The 18,123-nt window shown below is 36.8% G+C and overlaps 1 protein-coding gene across 1 annotated transcript in view; it reads right to left on the bottom strand.

The window, feature by feature from the left end:
- The window catches only part of CNTNAP2 (contactin associated protein 2), a 1,777,718-nt gene that overhangs the window by 1,255,329 nt on the left and 504,266 nt on the right, over positions 1-18,123 (bottom strand). Inside the window, exon 3 of the mRNA XM_034648877.1 lies at positions 528-721. Within this exon, the coding sequence (XP_034504768.1) occupies positions 528-721 (194 nt within the window). The remainder of the gene's footprint in view (positions 1-527; positions 722-18,123) is intronic.

Raw genomic sequence — 18,123 nt, 5'->3', positions numbered from 1 at the left:
TTTTTTCATTCTATTTTGTTAACTCATGGTTCAGTATTTTGGTACAGTTTGTACCATTTCAGATCTGTACTCCAGACAAAAATACAGTAACTTGAAATACTGTGTTTAAAGAAATTCTAGTATTCTACTATCATTAAATTATTTATGTAACTTTTTTTTCAGGTTTCAATACAGTTTTATTGGGAGATTTTGTTTTCTGTGAAATATACTAGAAATGAGGGAAGAGGACACAACCTCTTTGCAAGATAAGGGTTTGCCACCATTTAGGAAAGGCAGGGGGTGGGGCAAGGCACAATGGGGTTTAGATCCATTTCCCCACTTTCTTTGGCTTCACTCACATTTCTTTTCTCTTTCAGCAAGTACCAGAGGACACAAACAGAAAGACAAGAAACAAAAATAGCACAATTAACCTTCAGCCAGGTCACACCCAACCCTTTCCACCTCCCTAGAATTCCGCCAGGACTGGGAGGGTTGGGGTCACAAATCTGCCACTCAGTTCTGTGTTTGCCTTTCTGACAGCGACTCACCCAGATGTTCCCGTCCTGATGATAGGGTTTCCAATTTCTCCCAGTGTCACTGTACAGCATACGGTATTGGGTCACCCAGTCTGAGCTGCTGTATCTCCCTTGGGTTGCAATGGCACTGATCTGCTTCCGATTTCCAAAGTCAACCTGAAGCCATTGATAATGGTCACTGTCGGATGGAGACCGTCCCCCAGCACCTGAAGAAGGTGGAAGCAAAAGAGGAAAATGGATTTAGAATTGAAGTTCTACAACTGACCACGGATTATTCTACATCTGTTAATTGGCCTGAGCAGATACATTATGCTTTGCAGACACACTGGCCTTCTACAAATACATTATGGAGTATCCTTTATAGATGCCACTGGGACTTCAACTAATATTCTTCCAGCTGGGTAACATTGATGCTCTAACCTCTTTATAGTGTAATTATGTGCTCATTTTCTCCTGAGCAAATGTCATCTATCATCCACATGCCTATTTTACCTAGAATTCTGTAAAATGTTAGAGGAGCTGTAGATGAATTTATGGGATAATAACATACCCCATCATCAAGAGATTATAAATATACTTTCTTATCTTTTAGATATATTGCTCCAAACTTAGGGGAAATTCTATAGCTAACTGCATAGAGAATTCTATCTGTGTGCTACCAAAAGCAACAAGGTGATTTGGTCATTGAAGTAAATACACTATTATTACAATGACTGAAGAGGGGCAAATGTGAGCAATTAATTGTTCAGTGAAATTAGAATATTACTCCTAACTAGTCCTCAACAAATATTCCAGTATAAATTTTTTTAAGTTACCCAATTTTTTGCTGCATTACAGTTTTTCAATAAGGAGGCAATTAACTTACAACTACTTAATCCCATTAATGTCACTACTTTAAAAAGTAGAATTCATTGTCAACTTTAAGGGAAGCAAAATTCTAAAAGAAGGTAAAATATGAGTTAAAAGTTATTCCTTTGCCGAAGTTCACGTGGAGAGAATAATGATTAACCTCAAGGGGAGGGCAAATGTCAGGCTTTCCTGAAGAACAAGGTAGAAAGATCGATGAAAAGTTTCCTATTCCTCTTTGATCTATAAAGCAGTGTAATTTGGGGAAGTTGATTACTTGGTTCATTTGGCTTGTGAAATGTGTAGTCTCTATTGATCCAAGGATTAAGGATGGTAACTCTTTCATCACAAAAACCTCAGGAAAATGGTATATCAGAGAGAAGTGCTCCCCAACATATTGTGGAGAGTGTAAGAGGGCAAATGCCTTCCCCATGGATGCTGTGATCGCTCAAAGGAAAACACTGCAAAGTTGCAGAGAAGGTAGAGGAGGTGGAGATACTGAATAGTCATAAACTCTTAGTTTCTAAGAAGACAACACTAACTCTTACTTGGAAATAACAGATGCAAAAATTTCAGTAGATAACTAGTAAGTTGTTAGCATGAACTGTAAGATGTGCACTTACAGAGAACTCTTACCATTCCCTAGGCCGGAAGGATGCTGTTCCCTCCCTCTCTTTCTCTTCCTCTCCTCTGAGACTTCCCTTCATCCCTCCCTGTCTTTCTGTTTTCTCTTTTTTCCCTCTCTCACACATGCATACACACATTGTGTGTGTGTATGTGTGTGTGTGTGAATTATAAAGATACCTAGTGTTTATATTCTAGTGTCCCATTCTACTGGGATTACTTGAGTGATAAATTATAATGGAGAACCTGGAGAAATGGATGAAACTAGCCCTCTAAACTTAGGGAAAGCTTGTAATTATGATGGCCATTTCTGCTTTATAATTTATAATTCAGTACTTCTGAGAGAAAAGAAAAACTTAGTAGGTGGTTCAAGAGAGGGCTTGAAATTTCTTTTCTAGTGATAAATGGCTCCTGCATAAACATTATGCCCAAGTGGGTGGTTGAAACACCACCAGAGATTATAAGCCTAGATTCTAATTTAAAATAAAAACGTAGAAAAAATTTTTTCAATTAAGTATAGAACCACCTTTAATAACTGGTTGAAAAATATGTATCAGATGAAAAGAATAAATTGAAAAGGAGGCTTTCAGGCAAGATCGTATTATGAGTTCAGGCTTGGAGGCCTCCTTCTGCTCTAAATACATAGTATTTTTAGATAAGACAGATAAAAAGGAAATTGAAAAGACATAGCCAGGATAAAAAATAAGATAGGCATCTCCATGCACAAGAAATGCAACCAAAATGCAAGGCAATGGGTAGGACCAAAGCAGAGGCTGGCTAGAGTCAGGGTCTGGGAATACATAGAGGCAGCGGGGTACCAGCTCCTGGGGAGTACTAGTAAATGTAAGTCTCTCCATGTGTGTCAGAGAAAGGAAGCCTGGGTCAGGGCTGAAAATTAAGACTGGCCCAGGACTAACTTGCTTGTGAGACAAGACTAAACCAGCTGCTTACTGACTTAGAAATATGGCTTAGATGATCCTGTGCTCAAAGAAGTTAGAAAACAGGGGGCGCCTGGGTGGCACAGCAGTTAAGCGTCTGTCTTCGGCTCAGGGCGTGATCCCGGCATTATGGGATCGAGCCCCACATCAGGCTCCTCCGCTATGAGCCTGCTTCTTCCTCTCCCACTCCCCCTGCTTGTGTTCCCTCTCTCGCTGGCTGTCTCTATCTCTGTCAACTAAATAAATAAAATCTTAAAAAAAAAACCAAAACCAGGGCACCTGTGTGACTCAGTCAGTTAAGTGTCTGCCTTCTGCTTGGGTCGTTATCTCGGGGTCCTGGGATGGTGCCCGGAGTCAGGCTCCCTATTCAGCGGGCAGTCTCCTTCTCCCTCTGCCCCTTCCCCCCACCAAATAAATAAAATTAAAAAAAAAAAAAGCTAGTTAGAAAACAGGTATATATGAGCTCCGCACCACTGACTCAGTGACTGGACTTGTGATTCTCTAATAACCCTGCCCGACAAAGGCACAAGGTCATCCACGTCAGATGTGGTTCTGGACTGGGGACATGGGAAGTTGAATAAAGTCACAAAACTATCGGGCAGAAAAGGAGGTGAGAGACAGAGCCAGAGAGACAGAGAGACTGGTTGTCCAGAAGAGTGTACAAAGCAACATTTCATATCACAGGAAAGAAAACAAATGCCACAAAGTCAGCTAACAAAGTCAAAAGTTCAATGGAAATTAACTTCAGATGTAAGAACCATTGAGGACCAGTGGAAATAAATATGTTTTAGGTTCTCAAAAATATAAAATAAGTCATGTATCCATTAAAAACAGCAGTAATGATCAGGATACAACCAGGAGAAATAAAGTGTTTTACAGACAGATACTACAAAGAACCAAAAAGTGATCTTAGATATAAAAATGTAGTCATTGACAGAGGAAAATACACAAATTACATGTTACCTCAAAAAGAATCGCTCAGCTGAAAGGTAATATTTGAAGGATTCATACAGAAGTCAATATAGGAAAAAATGAAACATGCTAGAATTCAAGAAATTCTGCTTTTGACCAAGATGGAGTCATAGGGATTGAATTTACTTCCCCACCTGAAACAATGGAAAAGCAGTCAAAATATACAAAATGACAGTTTGCAAGACCCTAAGATATGAGGCAACAAAGGGTTGGGATCCCTGAGATATAGGACAAAATGAAGTGAGTCCTGCTTCCCCGCTTCCTATCGTGAGAGTTTCCAGGCTGAGACATTAGAAAGAACCTAGGCAGAACATGGCGGAGTCTTTGAATTGAGAAGAGAGAGCTGTTGAGACCAGCTGGCTGGAGTCAGAAGCAAAAGAAAGGGCAGCAGGGGGCCTCCCTCAAGTCTTCAGGTGAGTAATGATTAGCATACATAAATGGAGAAACCACCCAGAGCTGAGCAAAGAATCCTCTGCATGGAGGAAGGTACTTTGGTTTCTCACTACTTACCATACGATCCCACCGTCCCCCTCCTAGGTATTTTCCCAAGAGAAAATGAAGCCTGTGAACATGACAAAGTCCTGTGCATGATGTTCTTAGCAGCTTTCCTTGTCATAGCCCAAAACTCAAAGCAACCCACATGTCCATCAACAGATGAACAGATAAACAAATGGTGTACATCCACATTACAGAATACTATTCAGTAATCAAAAGGAATGGACACTGATACACACTACATGATTAATCTGAAAATAACCTGAAAAGATCCAGGACCAAAAAAGTACATATGGTACAATTCCATCTATATAAGATTCTAGGAAATGCAAAATGATATACAGGAACAAGAGCAGATCAGTAATTGCCAGAGGAAGGGGGACAAGGAGGGGGAGAAAAGCAGGTTACAGGGACATCTGCGTGGCTCAGGCAGTTAAGCATCTGCCTTCAGCTCAGGTCATGATCCCAGGGTCCTGGGATGAGTCCCGCATCAGGCTCTTTGCTCAAAGGGGAGCCTGCTTCTCCCTCTCCCTCTCCCTCTCCCCATGGTTGTGTGGTCTCTCCCTCTCTCTCTCTCTGATAAATAAATAAATAAAATCTTAAAAAAGGGGGGGTTACAAAGTGGCAAAAGTAAACTTCTTGGGGTAATGGACGCATTAATCATCTTGATTGTGGTGATGGTTTCATAGGTGTAACATACATAAAATTATCAAATTGTATAATTTAAATATGTACCTATTAGTATACATCGATGATACATCAATAAAGTTGTTAACATTTGTAGACAAGGAGGGTAAAGATGGAGTTTGAATGATAAGCCTAAAGAGTTCTAGAATAAAACAAATACATAGAACATAAACATTTGAAGAAGTAATGATTGAATTTTTTTCAAAATTGACAAAGAAAAAAAAAAAGAAAGACATGATTCCACGGATTGAAAAGACCCTCTGAACATTGAAAAACATATGTAATGTAAGAGTATCATGAACAGTGTATTTTGAGGTGCAAATGAAAGCTGATCTAAAATAATAAGACCGGTCGATGAAAGGCAATATTTGAAAAAATAGAGTTTAAGCAGACAATTGAGAATTATCTCTTTGATAAATGAAAAAAATAGCAGCTGAAGAAGTGCAAAAAGTTGCCTCCTAATGAGCTCAGACTTTATTTACAGTGGGACATAAACAGCTAGAAGGTGTGGCATCTGACCTACTTAGAAGAACTAGAATAGGCTTCAACCAAGTTTAGATACTTGTTGACTGGAAGCCAGAAAAGAGAGCTCTGGCCCTTAATTAGAGTCTGCGGTGAGCTAGAGAAGCGAAAATGGCAATGCCACGGTCGTTCCTAAAATATGGGAAAATCCATGTCTATGTATGGTTAAAACAAAAGAGTATTAAAGTACATTTTGAAACAACAACAACAAAAAAGCAGTGATTTGATCAGACATTATTAGACGACAAGTAGACGGAACTGCTTGTCTCCCATTTCTACCTTCTCCAACGAAGACAAGAGCTTTCACTTCATCCTGGGAGGAGCAGAACTAACTGAGTACAGGAATTGCCTGTGACATGTTTGGACATAAGCTGAGAGGCAGAGTTCCTTTAACTTTTTTGAAACATTCAGCTTATATCCCAAATAATGCCAGCATTATTCATTAATGTAACCTAGCTTCTCTGAATGTTTATCAAAGGAGCTGCCAGAAGTAAAGATAGCTCCCCCTACCACCACCAACACACACACACACACACACATACACACACACTAAAAACAAGGAACTTAGTGAATCTAGAAACAAAACTAGGTAAGAAAGCTCTTTTTCAAAATCTGGTATGTGGGTTATAAGCATTCAGAATAAAAGAGAAATGGGGGTTGGTGATACTGGAGGTAGTGTTAGTGGGTTATAAGGATTTCCTTTTGATCACGTTCTTGTTTAATAGAACACAGAAAATTCCACAGATATATGTCTAACTTGATTTTAGCAAAGCATTTGGCAATATTTCTGATAAATATAAAATGGTAAACTGTGGTCTGGAAGATAACAGTTTTGGGAGCACTCAAAATTGGTTAATAATTATGCCCCAAATATGTTGATGAATGACTATGTCAACTTGAAGAGAGCTCCCTAATGATGTGCCACAGGCTTTCATCCTGTACACTGTCATTTTTAATATTTTTATTATCTAAGGCATGGAAGACATGCTTATGAAATTTGTCAATTACATAAAGCTGGAAGAGAGACTTAATAGGATAACTAACTGAATTATGATGTAAAATGTTCTTGACTGACTGCAAATCTGAGCTTGTACCAGCACAATTTGCTTTATCATCAGTAATAAACCAAGATGGCCATTAGGAACAAATGCATTATCCATTTCACAACTAATGTGCACAATGCATAGGAATAAAAATGCAACCTTAATTTACTTTGTGGAAATACAGTGTTGAAATGGTGGCATCTAACTATAATACTATATTTGCAGTATTACATTCAAAACATTTTTGATACATTTTTATTAAGGCTTTACATATAAATAGAAAAAAGAACAAATCATAAACATATTGTATTAGGAATTATCACAAAATGAACACAACCATGTAATCTCCACACAGATCCGTAAAGGAATCCCTTGCCAGAAACCCATAAGCTCTCACGGTGTCCTTTTCCAAATGTGCTCACCTTTCTCCTCCCCAAAGAATTGCTTCAGAGATTCATCAATGAAGTTGCACTTGGCAGGTTTTAGATTGTTCATTTTCTTTCTTGTCTGATATTACATTGTATAATCTACTTCTCTTTATGTATCCATTCTAGTGTTAAATGTGTGGATATCTCCAGTGTGGAGATATTATGAATAATTCAGTCATCAACATTCTTCTTCATGTCTGTGAACATCTATTTCTGTATTTCTGTTGGGCATATGCCCAGGAGTGGGATTGTGGGTCCAAACATGTTTGTATTTTTTGCCAACAGTTTCCCAAAGTACTTGAGTCCATTTTTACCCCGGCCTCCCCAAACACACACAGTGGTGCTGTCATGAATTTCTGTTGCACCACATCCTTACCAAAACTTGATGTTGTTAGCCCTTTTGTTGGTTTGTTTTTCCTGCAAGTTTATTTAGATATTCTGGCTCAATATAAGCTTCATTTTCATTTTCCTGATAACTATACTTATTCAATAAGTTAATACTACAACTTATTATAAAATTATTATAAATTAAGATATAGGTGTTATGAGTGCAAGGATAGGCAAACAGACCAAATAAACAAAATACAGATTCCGGAAACAAAAGCCCATGTATGCAGTGCATGCCATCACATAAGTTATGACACAGGTAATACAAGGAACTAGTAGAGAAAGGAGGTATTTTTTTTTCAATAATATATGGTCAGTTGGATATCCACATGGGAAAAAAGTGAACTGTGGCTTTTCCTTACACATCAAGTTAAAATCAAGTTAAAAATAGGTAGATCCAAATGCAAGGGGTCCAACGTTAAAGCTTCTAGAAGATGATATAGGAGAAGAACACCATATTCCTGGAGTTGGGAAAGATTTATTTCTTAAACAGGACTCAAGAGCACTAGCTATATAAGAAAAGATGGATAAATTAAATTATACTAAAATTAGAAATTATTGATTATCCAAAGGCATTAATAAGAGAGTGAAATGGATTATCACGGATCAANAATCACTGATCAAGGGATGGTATTTCCAAACATAACCAACAAACACTCATATACAAAATGTATAAATAAGTTGCGAAAATCAGTAAGAGATATTCAGACAATTCAATCTATTAAAATGATCAAGGACTCCTAACAGGCAGTACATACACATATACACACACAGACACACACACACAAAGGAATATATGCTATACAACATACTAAAAAATGCTCAACCTCATAGAATTGACATTTTAAGAGAGAAAAAAAACTAAGAATGTTCAGAGTAATCAAAGTGATAAGAGCACATAATTTCATCAAATTTCTTTGTAGGGACCAAAGATGCTGAAGCTTTACAAGAAAAAATCAAGGGGTGACAATTTCTATCTTCTACTATTTGAAAAAATAAAGATATAAAGTTTCTCAATGGTGCAACAAGAATGCCACAAAATCCACAAGTATGTACCCTAATGTACATAGATTATGCAGCTTTAAGTTATATTCTTGAAATTAACATTTTGCTTGAACTGAGTGAAAAAATTTACTTCTTGATTCAACACTTGGTTGCGTTTGTCTGTCCATAGATTACTCATTTTACTGCAAATTCTTTACATTTTGGAATTTGATCAAGAAAGAAAACTGAATATCAAACTGATCTGAAGAAATCTGAAACAAATACTTTGCTGGGAGAACAAAAATTTCCTTATTAAATATAGTTGTTCCTTCAAGGGTCCTACATACTACACTACAAAAATTTGCAGGGAGGTCTCTTTATAATGTTGATAGTATCCAGATAAGAATTGCATCATTAGGGGCGCCTGGGTGGCACAGCGGTTAAGCGTCTGCCTTCGGCTCAGGGCGTGATCCCAGCGTTGTGGGATCGAGCCCCACATCAGGCTCCTCCGCTATGAGCCTGCTTCTTCCTCTCCCACTCCCCCTGCNATCCTACATACTACACTACAAAAATTTGCAGGGAGATCTCTTTATAATGTTGATAGTATCCAGATAAGAATTGCATCATTAAAATCAGTTAATTTCCTGGAATTAGGTAAAATTAAAAGCAAATCTATTGAGGNTTCCCTCTCTCGTTGGCTGTCTCTATCTCTGTCGAATAAATAAATAAAATCTTTAAAAAAAAAAAAAGAATTGCATCATTAAAATCAGTTAATTTCCTGGAATTAGGTAAAATTAAAAGCAAATCTATTGAGGCTTCTTTACATATTCCTCACTTCAGAGGTAAATCATTATCTGAGATGTGAGAAATTGGCTTACTGCAAAGCAAGTTTAGTTTCATATATTTAAAAAATACACATTTTCAGGAATTTCGCAGGTCAATTATATTTTAAGACCTTTGATTTAAGCCAATTTGGTTTTTTTAATGTTAAATATTACCTTAGGAATATGCTATAATAGACAAGGGAAATGAAAGCCAGACACAAGAACTATATTGCTGCATGAAATTGCATAAAGGCTGGATAGCAGCTGAAACTAATGTGAGCTCAAAATTAGGTACGATGAGCTTCCCGTTCTGAATAGAAGCCACAGTGCCATTTCAATTCTCATCAGAAAGAGTAGATTTTCACAGGAAGTTAGCCTGAGCCAGGATGTAAAAGTGAACACATGTACACAAGTCTAACTAATGTAATATAATAATTAAGTTTGATTAGAAAATCTTCAACATTGACATGCCCTGTAATTTTTAAATTTCCTAACCACACGGTGCATAAGATGTATGTTCTTTTTTTTTTTTTTATGTTTTGGAAATACTATAACAAAGAGAAAACAGATGTTTTCTGTGTGCTATTGTAGGTGGTGGTATCAGGAAAAGAAGATTAAAATTAGAGATAGTCAGAATTCAGTATGACAATTTAAAAAACATTATGATAACATCAACAATAGAGTGGATTATTGCAAGTAGTGAGCTCCCTGTTACTGGAGCTATTCAACTGAAAGCTGGATAATAAGAATTTCTTCAGAGGGGAATTTTACTTCAGTTGGGAGGCTGGACTAAATAGCTTTTCATTTCATTCACAAAGAAAGTTGGAATGTAATACAAACTATTATGTTGAATTTATTAGCAATACTATCAAGTGATTTTTATTTCTTATTGCTTTAAAACTAACAGCTATCCAAGTTTTGGTTGATCTATTTTATTAACATCAGGGGGGATATTATTTATATTATCGCTAAGTAACATTTGACTATATATAACCTTTATTATTAAAGAGTCTGGTCGTTTCCATTTTTACCATGAATAACTTCCCTGGTTTATCCATTCAGCAAATATTTATAGAGCACTTCTAGATGCCAGCCATTAAGGGTTTTGTGTTTTGTGTGTGTGTGTGTTTAAAGATTTTATTTATTTGAGAGAGTGAGAGAGCATAAGAAAGGGGAGGGGCATCGAGAGAGGGAGAAGCAGGCTTCCCGCTGAGCAGGCAGCCCAAGGATGCTGGGCTTGATCCTGGGACCCTGGGATCAGGACCTGAGCTGAAGGCAGTTGCTTAACTCATTAAGCCACCCAGGAACCCCTGTGTTTTGTTTTTTTAAAGAATTTTTTTCATCAGTTTACTAGACCATTTTTTATACACCAGGATAGAATTTACTTATTTATTTGAAGTATGTACAAAAATATTCTTTACTTAATAAAGACTTCATTATTGGCAAAAGAGATCCCTAACATTCATTTAAGGTTCACAGAAATGAAGTCTTGTGTGCAAAACATAAAAGCCGATGAAAATATTATAACAAAGTCAAAGTCACTGAAGTCATTTTCCCCTCTCTGCAACTACTAGGGAACTGCTGTTTCATTCTTGCTTATAAGAAAAATGGAAGAGCTTCAAGTCATACCCCAGTATCCTACTGCCCACTGCACCCCTGAATGCAATTAGGGTCAAGGAATTCCTTAGTTTGGGGCAAGCACTGAGTCACGTGCTTTTAAAAAAATTAAAAGTTATGTGGGCAAGACGCCAATTTTGTAGGCCAATCCATTGGTTCACCCGATTCTTCATCTCTGGCATGCATTCCTATTAAAGTCGACAGGATTTTGGAAACAACGTGGTTAATTAGAAATAGTTTCGCAACTTCCTTAGTCAAGTGCATATTCACTGGCTTTGTCCAAAAAATGCCATCATCCCCAAGATGTTCTTCTTTCTGATGAAATAAGAACCATAAAAACATTGTTCACAACACAGCTCACACAATATATTGCTCAGTGAAGGTGGAGGAGGTAAGTTAAATAGGGCTTCAGAATTCAGACATGCAATAGTTATCTTTGGGTTATCAAATAAATCTGATCTCTATTTACAGAGAAAACTGAGGGAAGGATGTTGCTGCAGAAATCAATTAAGTTGTAGAACCCAAAACAAATCCTGAACAAGTCCTTAAGTCAAGTCAGGAAAATCAACTTTGTGAAGCCAAGGACTGAGTTCTTTATTTGCCATATTTAATAACCAGAGCTACCCATGGTTCCCTAGACCTAAGACGCTCTGAATAAATATCTGTTAAAAGAGTGAACAAGAATTAATTAAATAATAAATGAATATGTGAAGGGACGAACTGACAAATAAATGACATTCTGGAAGAAAGAGCCCTGAAACGAGAGAGAAAAGTCCTTGGGCCCAGTTGTATGACATGAAAGAAAGGCACAGATCATGAAAGACAAATATAAGTTGAACTATAATAAAAAGATATATATATTTACAAATATTCGTGATTCACAATGTATCTTCAGCAAAGAGCTGAGATTTTTGTTAAAGCACTCATCGTATTTAGGCTAAATATTATTTTTGGCTTAATATATAGTAAGTGCATTCTCACTCAAGAACGTGTATTTGCTCATTCTTGAGAATCATTTGGTTGCTGTCATCCGTTAAATCTTTATAAATTAAATCTTTAGCCATTATCTTTAAAAGGTCCTTGGGTTGAATCAGAACTCTCATGCTCAAAACGCACAAAACTGGGGAAGGAACAGTCATTTGGAATTCAGTTTTAACAAGTTTCACTTGTCTGCAGTTATTATTCATACATAAGCACGCCCAGGCCTGTGAACACAGTCACCATCCCTTCCTCACTGTGGCGGAAGCAAATGGTCTATGTGGGTCAGGGAGGTGAGTGGACAGGGTATTCTGATGTGCTGGAAATGAGCAAGGACTTTCTCATTCTGTGAGGGTTGGGCAATGCTCCAGAGATACCTAGCAGACTTGACTGAAGGAATGCACAATTCAAAGTGAAAGTTTTAAGAATTCAAATTTAACTCATCATGATAGAAAATCCCTTTAACTTCTGTAGGAGATTTTAGCTAAGTGGCTAAAATTAAGTGAATTTCAAAACTGATTCTCATCTATATCATCAAAACCTAGTCTCTAGCTAGCATTTTATACCAAACAAGGTTTGGTTATTTATTACTGCTTCCTTCACTTAAGAAAGAAAAGGGTCAGAGGCACATTTACGAAATGAAAATGTTCTCACTGGTAACTAAATATAGTTTATTGTTTATTAACAAAATAATTAGGGATGCAAGTAATATCTCCATGCCATCTGCCTCAGGGACTCCTTTATTGAAACCTCGCTATTTTCTGGGGCAGAGCCTCTGCCATAAAAGAGATCACTGGAAAAAATGCAGAATAGCGAAAGAGAAGTGTACATATTATCTGTGCATTAGCAAAATCTGTTATTGGATATGCAATAATGCCAATGATTTATGCAAATAATATATGCAAAACTATATTCAAAATTGTCTGCAGTGTGTACAATGATAGTCAATTGATACACACGTTTTATATATACAATGATGCATGCAACAATACAAAATTGTCAATGATCTATGCAATGATATAAGGAAAGTATCTTGTATATGCAATGATTTTCAAGCTAGGTCTACATGAAAGTACAGAAAGATGAGGCCATTTTCCTGAGAAAGATCATGACAATTGAGACAGATATTTCTACCGACTTGAAGTAAGTGGAAAATTGCCTCATTTCTCCACTCTTTACATTTGTACACTCAGTCTCTGACTATGATGTAGCAATTTGAAATGTTTGAAAACATAGGTTTCTTTCTCTGCTTTAGTTCCCTTCCTTTTTTTTTCTTTTCAGAGAGAAACTGCAAAGAGATTATTTTCAGGATCAATATAGTTAAATTTAGTAAACATACCCCTTAGATCAATCTCAAATGTCTTTTACAAGTTCTGTGATCTTCCCCATAACTCATGCATATTGAGTGACTCCTTTCTCTTTGGCCAGCACTTTCTGTGTATATTATTTATTCCAATCCCTAACCCCAGTTCCCGGATGGCAGGCGTTACACCATTCCCACGTTCAGGTTTAGAAACCTCAGGAGCCCTGTGAAAGTAGACGGCACATTACAGGCTCTTTAAAAAAAAAGAAAAGAAAAAAACCTGCTGTAATTACAGAATGTGCTTTAGTCAAGAGAGAAGATTTTTAGCATTCGTATACTTGGTAACATAAACCTATTTCACCAAAAAGTTGTGGGTGTATTTTGATATAAATAGAAAATATTTATAGTAGTTCCACCTCTTTAGGTTCTGAATGTGTAGGGAAACAACAGTAGGGTGTGTGTGTGTGTGTGTGTGTGTGTGTGTGTGTGTGTGTAACAGATGGATCTTGAAAATACAGTTGTTTTTAGTACAATCTTCTATAAATGTCATCTTCATATACATAAAGCCATCAATTCTCCTTGCAAAGAACTTCTTTAATAGGTTTTCCCATAGTGCAAGCTTGAAATCGGCTGTTCTAACGATGGAATAGGACAACTTAAAGAAAAAAAGTCAAAACCATATCAAGACAAAAAAACAAAACCGAAAACAGGCCCAAAATGCTTTGTACACCTTCATAAAGCTAACATCTTCCACTGTCATGAAAAGTTTCCCACCTCTCTGTAACCACCACATCACTAATTTTGAAGTCAAAATAGAACTGTATCTGCAGGCCGAGACTGAAGTAATGCATTGGAATGAGCAGCGGACTAGAATCAGGGAGCAACAGGACTTGTCTTAAGTCTGTTCACACTGCTATCGTAAAAGTAGCAAAGACGACGGGGTGGCTTACAAACAAATTCACTTCTCACAGTTCTGGAGGTGGGAAAGTCTAAATTGGAGCAGCTGGCAGATTCATGTCTGGTAAGAGTCCCCTTCTTGGTTCACAGATGGCTGTCTTCTCCCTGCGTCCTCACATGGTGGCAGGGTGAGGGATCTCTCTGGGGCCTCTTTTACAAGGGCACTAATCCATTCATGATGTAGCAGCCCTCGTGCCCTAATCACCTCCCAAAGACACCACCTCCAGATACCATCACACTGGGGTTAGGTTTCAATGTATGAATTTTGGGGGGACACAAACATTTAGTCTCTGGCAGGTCCCAAGCCTAGCTACAAAAATAAGGTTGTGTTACCTTATGGAACATGGTATCCAAACGAGAAGCCTCAACATTTCAAGTCAGCCATGATAAAAATGAAAAGAGAAGTCATAAATAGTATTTGATGAGAAACCTTGGAACAAGAGGACAAAATATTGTTGGCATAAATTCTTCGGTAAGTAATGTTTCACCGTTTTGTTAGCCATCTCCTTCACAAAAGTTCTCATCAGAAAACACCTGAAGCCCAATGACTGTAGGAGTAAGATGATGAGCGGTATTAGAGATAAGGGCAGGTGGGGCAAGTTATTTATCTAATGCAAGTTAAAATTGTGTTTCTCTTTCAGTCTATTCTCTCTATTTCTCTTTGTATTTACTGACATACAATGAAAAAGCAAGAGATTAAGGTATTCAGTTGCTAACTAGACAGTTTTTGATTAATTCCTCAAAACATAATCTTGTAACTTTGTGATAACCACAGAACTGTAAAAACGCATTTGTTGTGGGAAATTGGATTTTTATATTTTAAGCTGTAAGTGAACGCCAGTCTTGTACTATCTAATTTATCACTATGAAAAAAAAAAAAAAAGAAATTCCACATCACACCTGCCTTAGGGTACCTGGCCTAATATTCTGTATACTATACCTGTGCTTTTGTAATTCAGAAAGCTTGAGATGCTCTGGATTTCTCCATGAACACTGCTTGTAGTATTAGCAACTTCCGGTCAAATTACAATGGTAGCTTTGTTTTATGCTGGAGACAAAATGCCACTATAACTACTACGTGAAGAATAAATTGTAAGGGAGTACAGAAGCTACAGAGGAAGAAAAAAAAAAAAAAACCCAGGAGAACTGATTTAAGACATGTTGTCAGTGAGCAGATGGATGAGAGAAGTGACAGAACAAGCTGCTAGACTTGGGTGAGGGCTACCAGTGGCAGCAGTGAGAGAAAAGAAGGGATCAAGGACAACTTCCAGATATTTTGGGTGGAGGAACTGACAGTGTATTGGGATGGATTTGAAAGGTGGGAAAGATCACAGTAGTCTTTGGTTTCAGTTACCCTCGGAAGCAGATGGACCTATGTCATTCACCCCGATTCATGTCATCGTGTAGGCATTTTGTCATCTCACATCATCACCAAAAGAAGGGCATATATAGTACGATATGATACACTGAAGAGAAAGACAACCTGCACATAATCTTATTACAGTATATTGTTATAATTGTTCTATTTCATTAGTTACTGTTATTAATCTCTTATAGTACTCAATTTATAAATTAAACTTCATCATAAATATGTATGTATTGGAAAAAACCCATAGTTTGGTACTATCCACGGTTTCAGACATTCAGTGGGGGTCTTGGAATATATCCCACAGAGACAAAGGGGGGACTATTGTATTAGAGAAACACATTTGGGGAAGAAAATCAGAAGTTGGGTTTTAGCCTTAGGTTTGAGATGTCGATTAGACATTCAAGTCAACATTCCAAGGAGGTTGTATATATAAGGCTGGATATCAGGAAGAAGTCAGGATTCAGGATATAAATCTAGAAGCCATCAGTATATGGATGATTTTTAAAGGTGACTTTAAATGAGATGCCTTCGTGAAGGAAGTGAACAGGGTCCAGGACTTCAGTGGACCACCAACATGTGGTAACTATTTAGAGAAAAAGGAAAAGGAATGCCAGAGGAGATAGGAAGGAAACGAGGAGAGTGGGGTGCCATGGAAAATGAAATATAAAAGCTTTTCCAGAAAAGGAAGTGGTCAACTATGTTATTTTTGAGGCGATGTGGCAGCAAGCTTTCTTAAATAGTCAAAATATAATCATGCTTTTAATCTATGAACTCTACCTTGCCAACACTGGAATCTTTTCTCCTATAGGAATAACCCTCACTGCTTGCCACTCCTTCCCTAAAGGAAAGAGATGCGTGCATGAATACGGTTTTTGTTATACTATACCACTACTCACAATCAACTGAAACTGGTACATCTGAATTTTCATGGGGGAAAGTTACGGAACTTTGCACAAAGAAATTGTATAGAAAACTTTGTAACCAATAGATATAATAATAAAGATTATTTCCAAATTATTTATGAAAAGAACAGAAAATGAAACTAATTACACATTGATTCAAAGTAGGTAACATTATAAATAATACAGATTGGTATAGAATAAAATTTCACATCTTTATTGACTTATTATCATCATCATTATTATTTTAATTTTATAATATAGAAGAGTTTATCATTGTAATTTTACGTTCTGGCATGTTAACTAGTGATGTTAAATATCTTCCACACACATATACACACTAATTAAAAAACTACTAAAAATTATCTCTTTATGGCCTTTGTCTTTTTTCTTATTGATGTTTTAATGATTTCTTATCCCACTGTATGAGCTTTCTAAATAACAGGGATGTTGCTCTTTAGTCTCATTCCCATAAATAAAAAACTAATAAAATGGTTTACATTCAATGATCATATATAGCAGTAGACTTACATGTGATCTTTACCCAAATTCCCATTTTATACATGTTTAAAAAAAAAAAATCCTGGAGGATTTAGGTGACTGGCCCAGGCCACAGAGAACAAAGGGGAGAACTTAGGCTGAACCCTGATGAGTCTGATTCCAAGGACCAGCTTTCTTTCTCCATGCAAAAAATATTTTTTATAAGAGATATTCAAAATAAAAGATCACTGAAAACATAAACACAACATCTTTTATTTTCAAATAGTTTTTTTTCAATTGTTTTCAAATGTGTTTTTGCTTAATGAAGAAACATGAAAAAATATGTTAAGCAGAGAGGAGTATGCAAAATACTTTGGCTTTCTTAAGAAACTGAAAGTAAAGGGTTTCTATGAACGTCTTAATGGGCAAATCAAATCCTTTAAAAATTAATGAAGTGTCACTAGTTTAATACTGAAATAAAGGCAAAAAGCATTCATGCTCCATTAGCAATACTGTCTCCTGTTATTATTTGAATTGGGGGTTAAAGATGACTCATTCTCACCATCCCTTAGTAGAGAACTTCCAATTCAGTGCAACTCTGAAAACTATCTGATACAAGAACCAATAAGCATATTTAAAGTTAAAAAAGAATATGAGAGGGGTGCCTGGGTGGCACAGCGGTTAAGCGTCTGCCTTCGGCTCAGGGCGTGATCCCGGCGTTGTGGGATCGAACCCCACATCAGGCTCCTCTGCTGTGAGCCTGCTTCTTCCTCTCCCACTCCCCCTGCTTGTGTTCCCTCTCTTACTGGCGGTCTCTAACTCTGTCGAATAAATAAATAAAAAATCTTAAAAAAAAAAGAATCTGAGAGAAAATGAAAAAAAAAGGATATTGTAAATGAATGAGGAAAATATAAAATACAGAAATGCTTAACCATAATACTAATGTTTATTTAGCTCTTAATTTTCATTCTAATTTTTCAAAAATTACAAATATATGTGTTGCTGGGGAGGAGGTACAATTTTATTTAAAATAATAGAATGCTTGTATATATAAGTTGATATTTATATTATATAAAGTAGACAAGAACTTCTGTAGGAGTAAAGGCATCTATCATCTAACTTACACGTCTAGCGAATTCCTGACGTTGCCGTACTGAACAGTGGAGCAGTGTAGTACTGAGTATTTGCTACAGTCTTGTCCACAGATTAACAATCAGGTACGACAAGAAAATGCATTTCAGCACTAATTCACGGG

This window comes from Ailuropoda melanoleuca, chromosome 1 (assembly GCF_002007445.2).
Source record: "Ailuropoda melanoleuca isolate Jingjing chromosome 1, ASM200744v2, whole genome shotgun sequence".
Taxonomy (NCBI): domain Eukaryota; kingdom Metazoa; phylum Chordata; class Mammalia; order Carnivora; family Ursidae; genus Ailuropoda; species Ailuropoda melanoleuca.
This window is presented reverse-complemented; position numbering and strand designations above follow the sequence as displayed.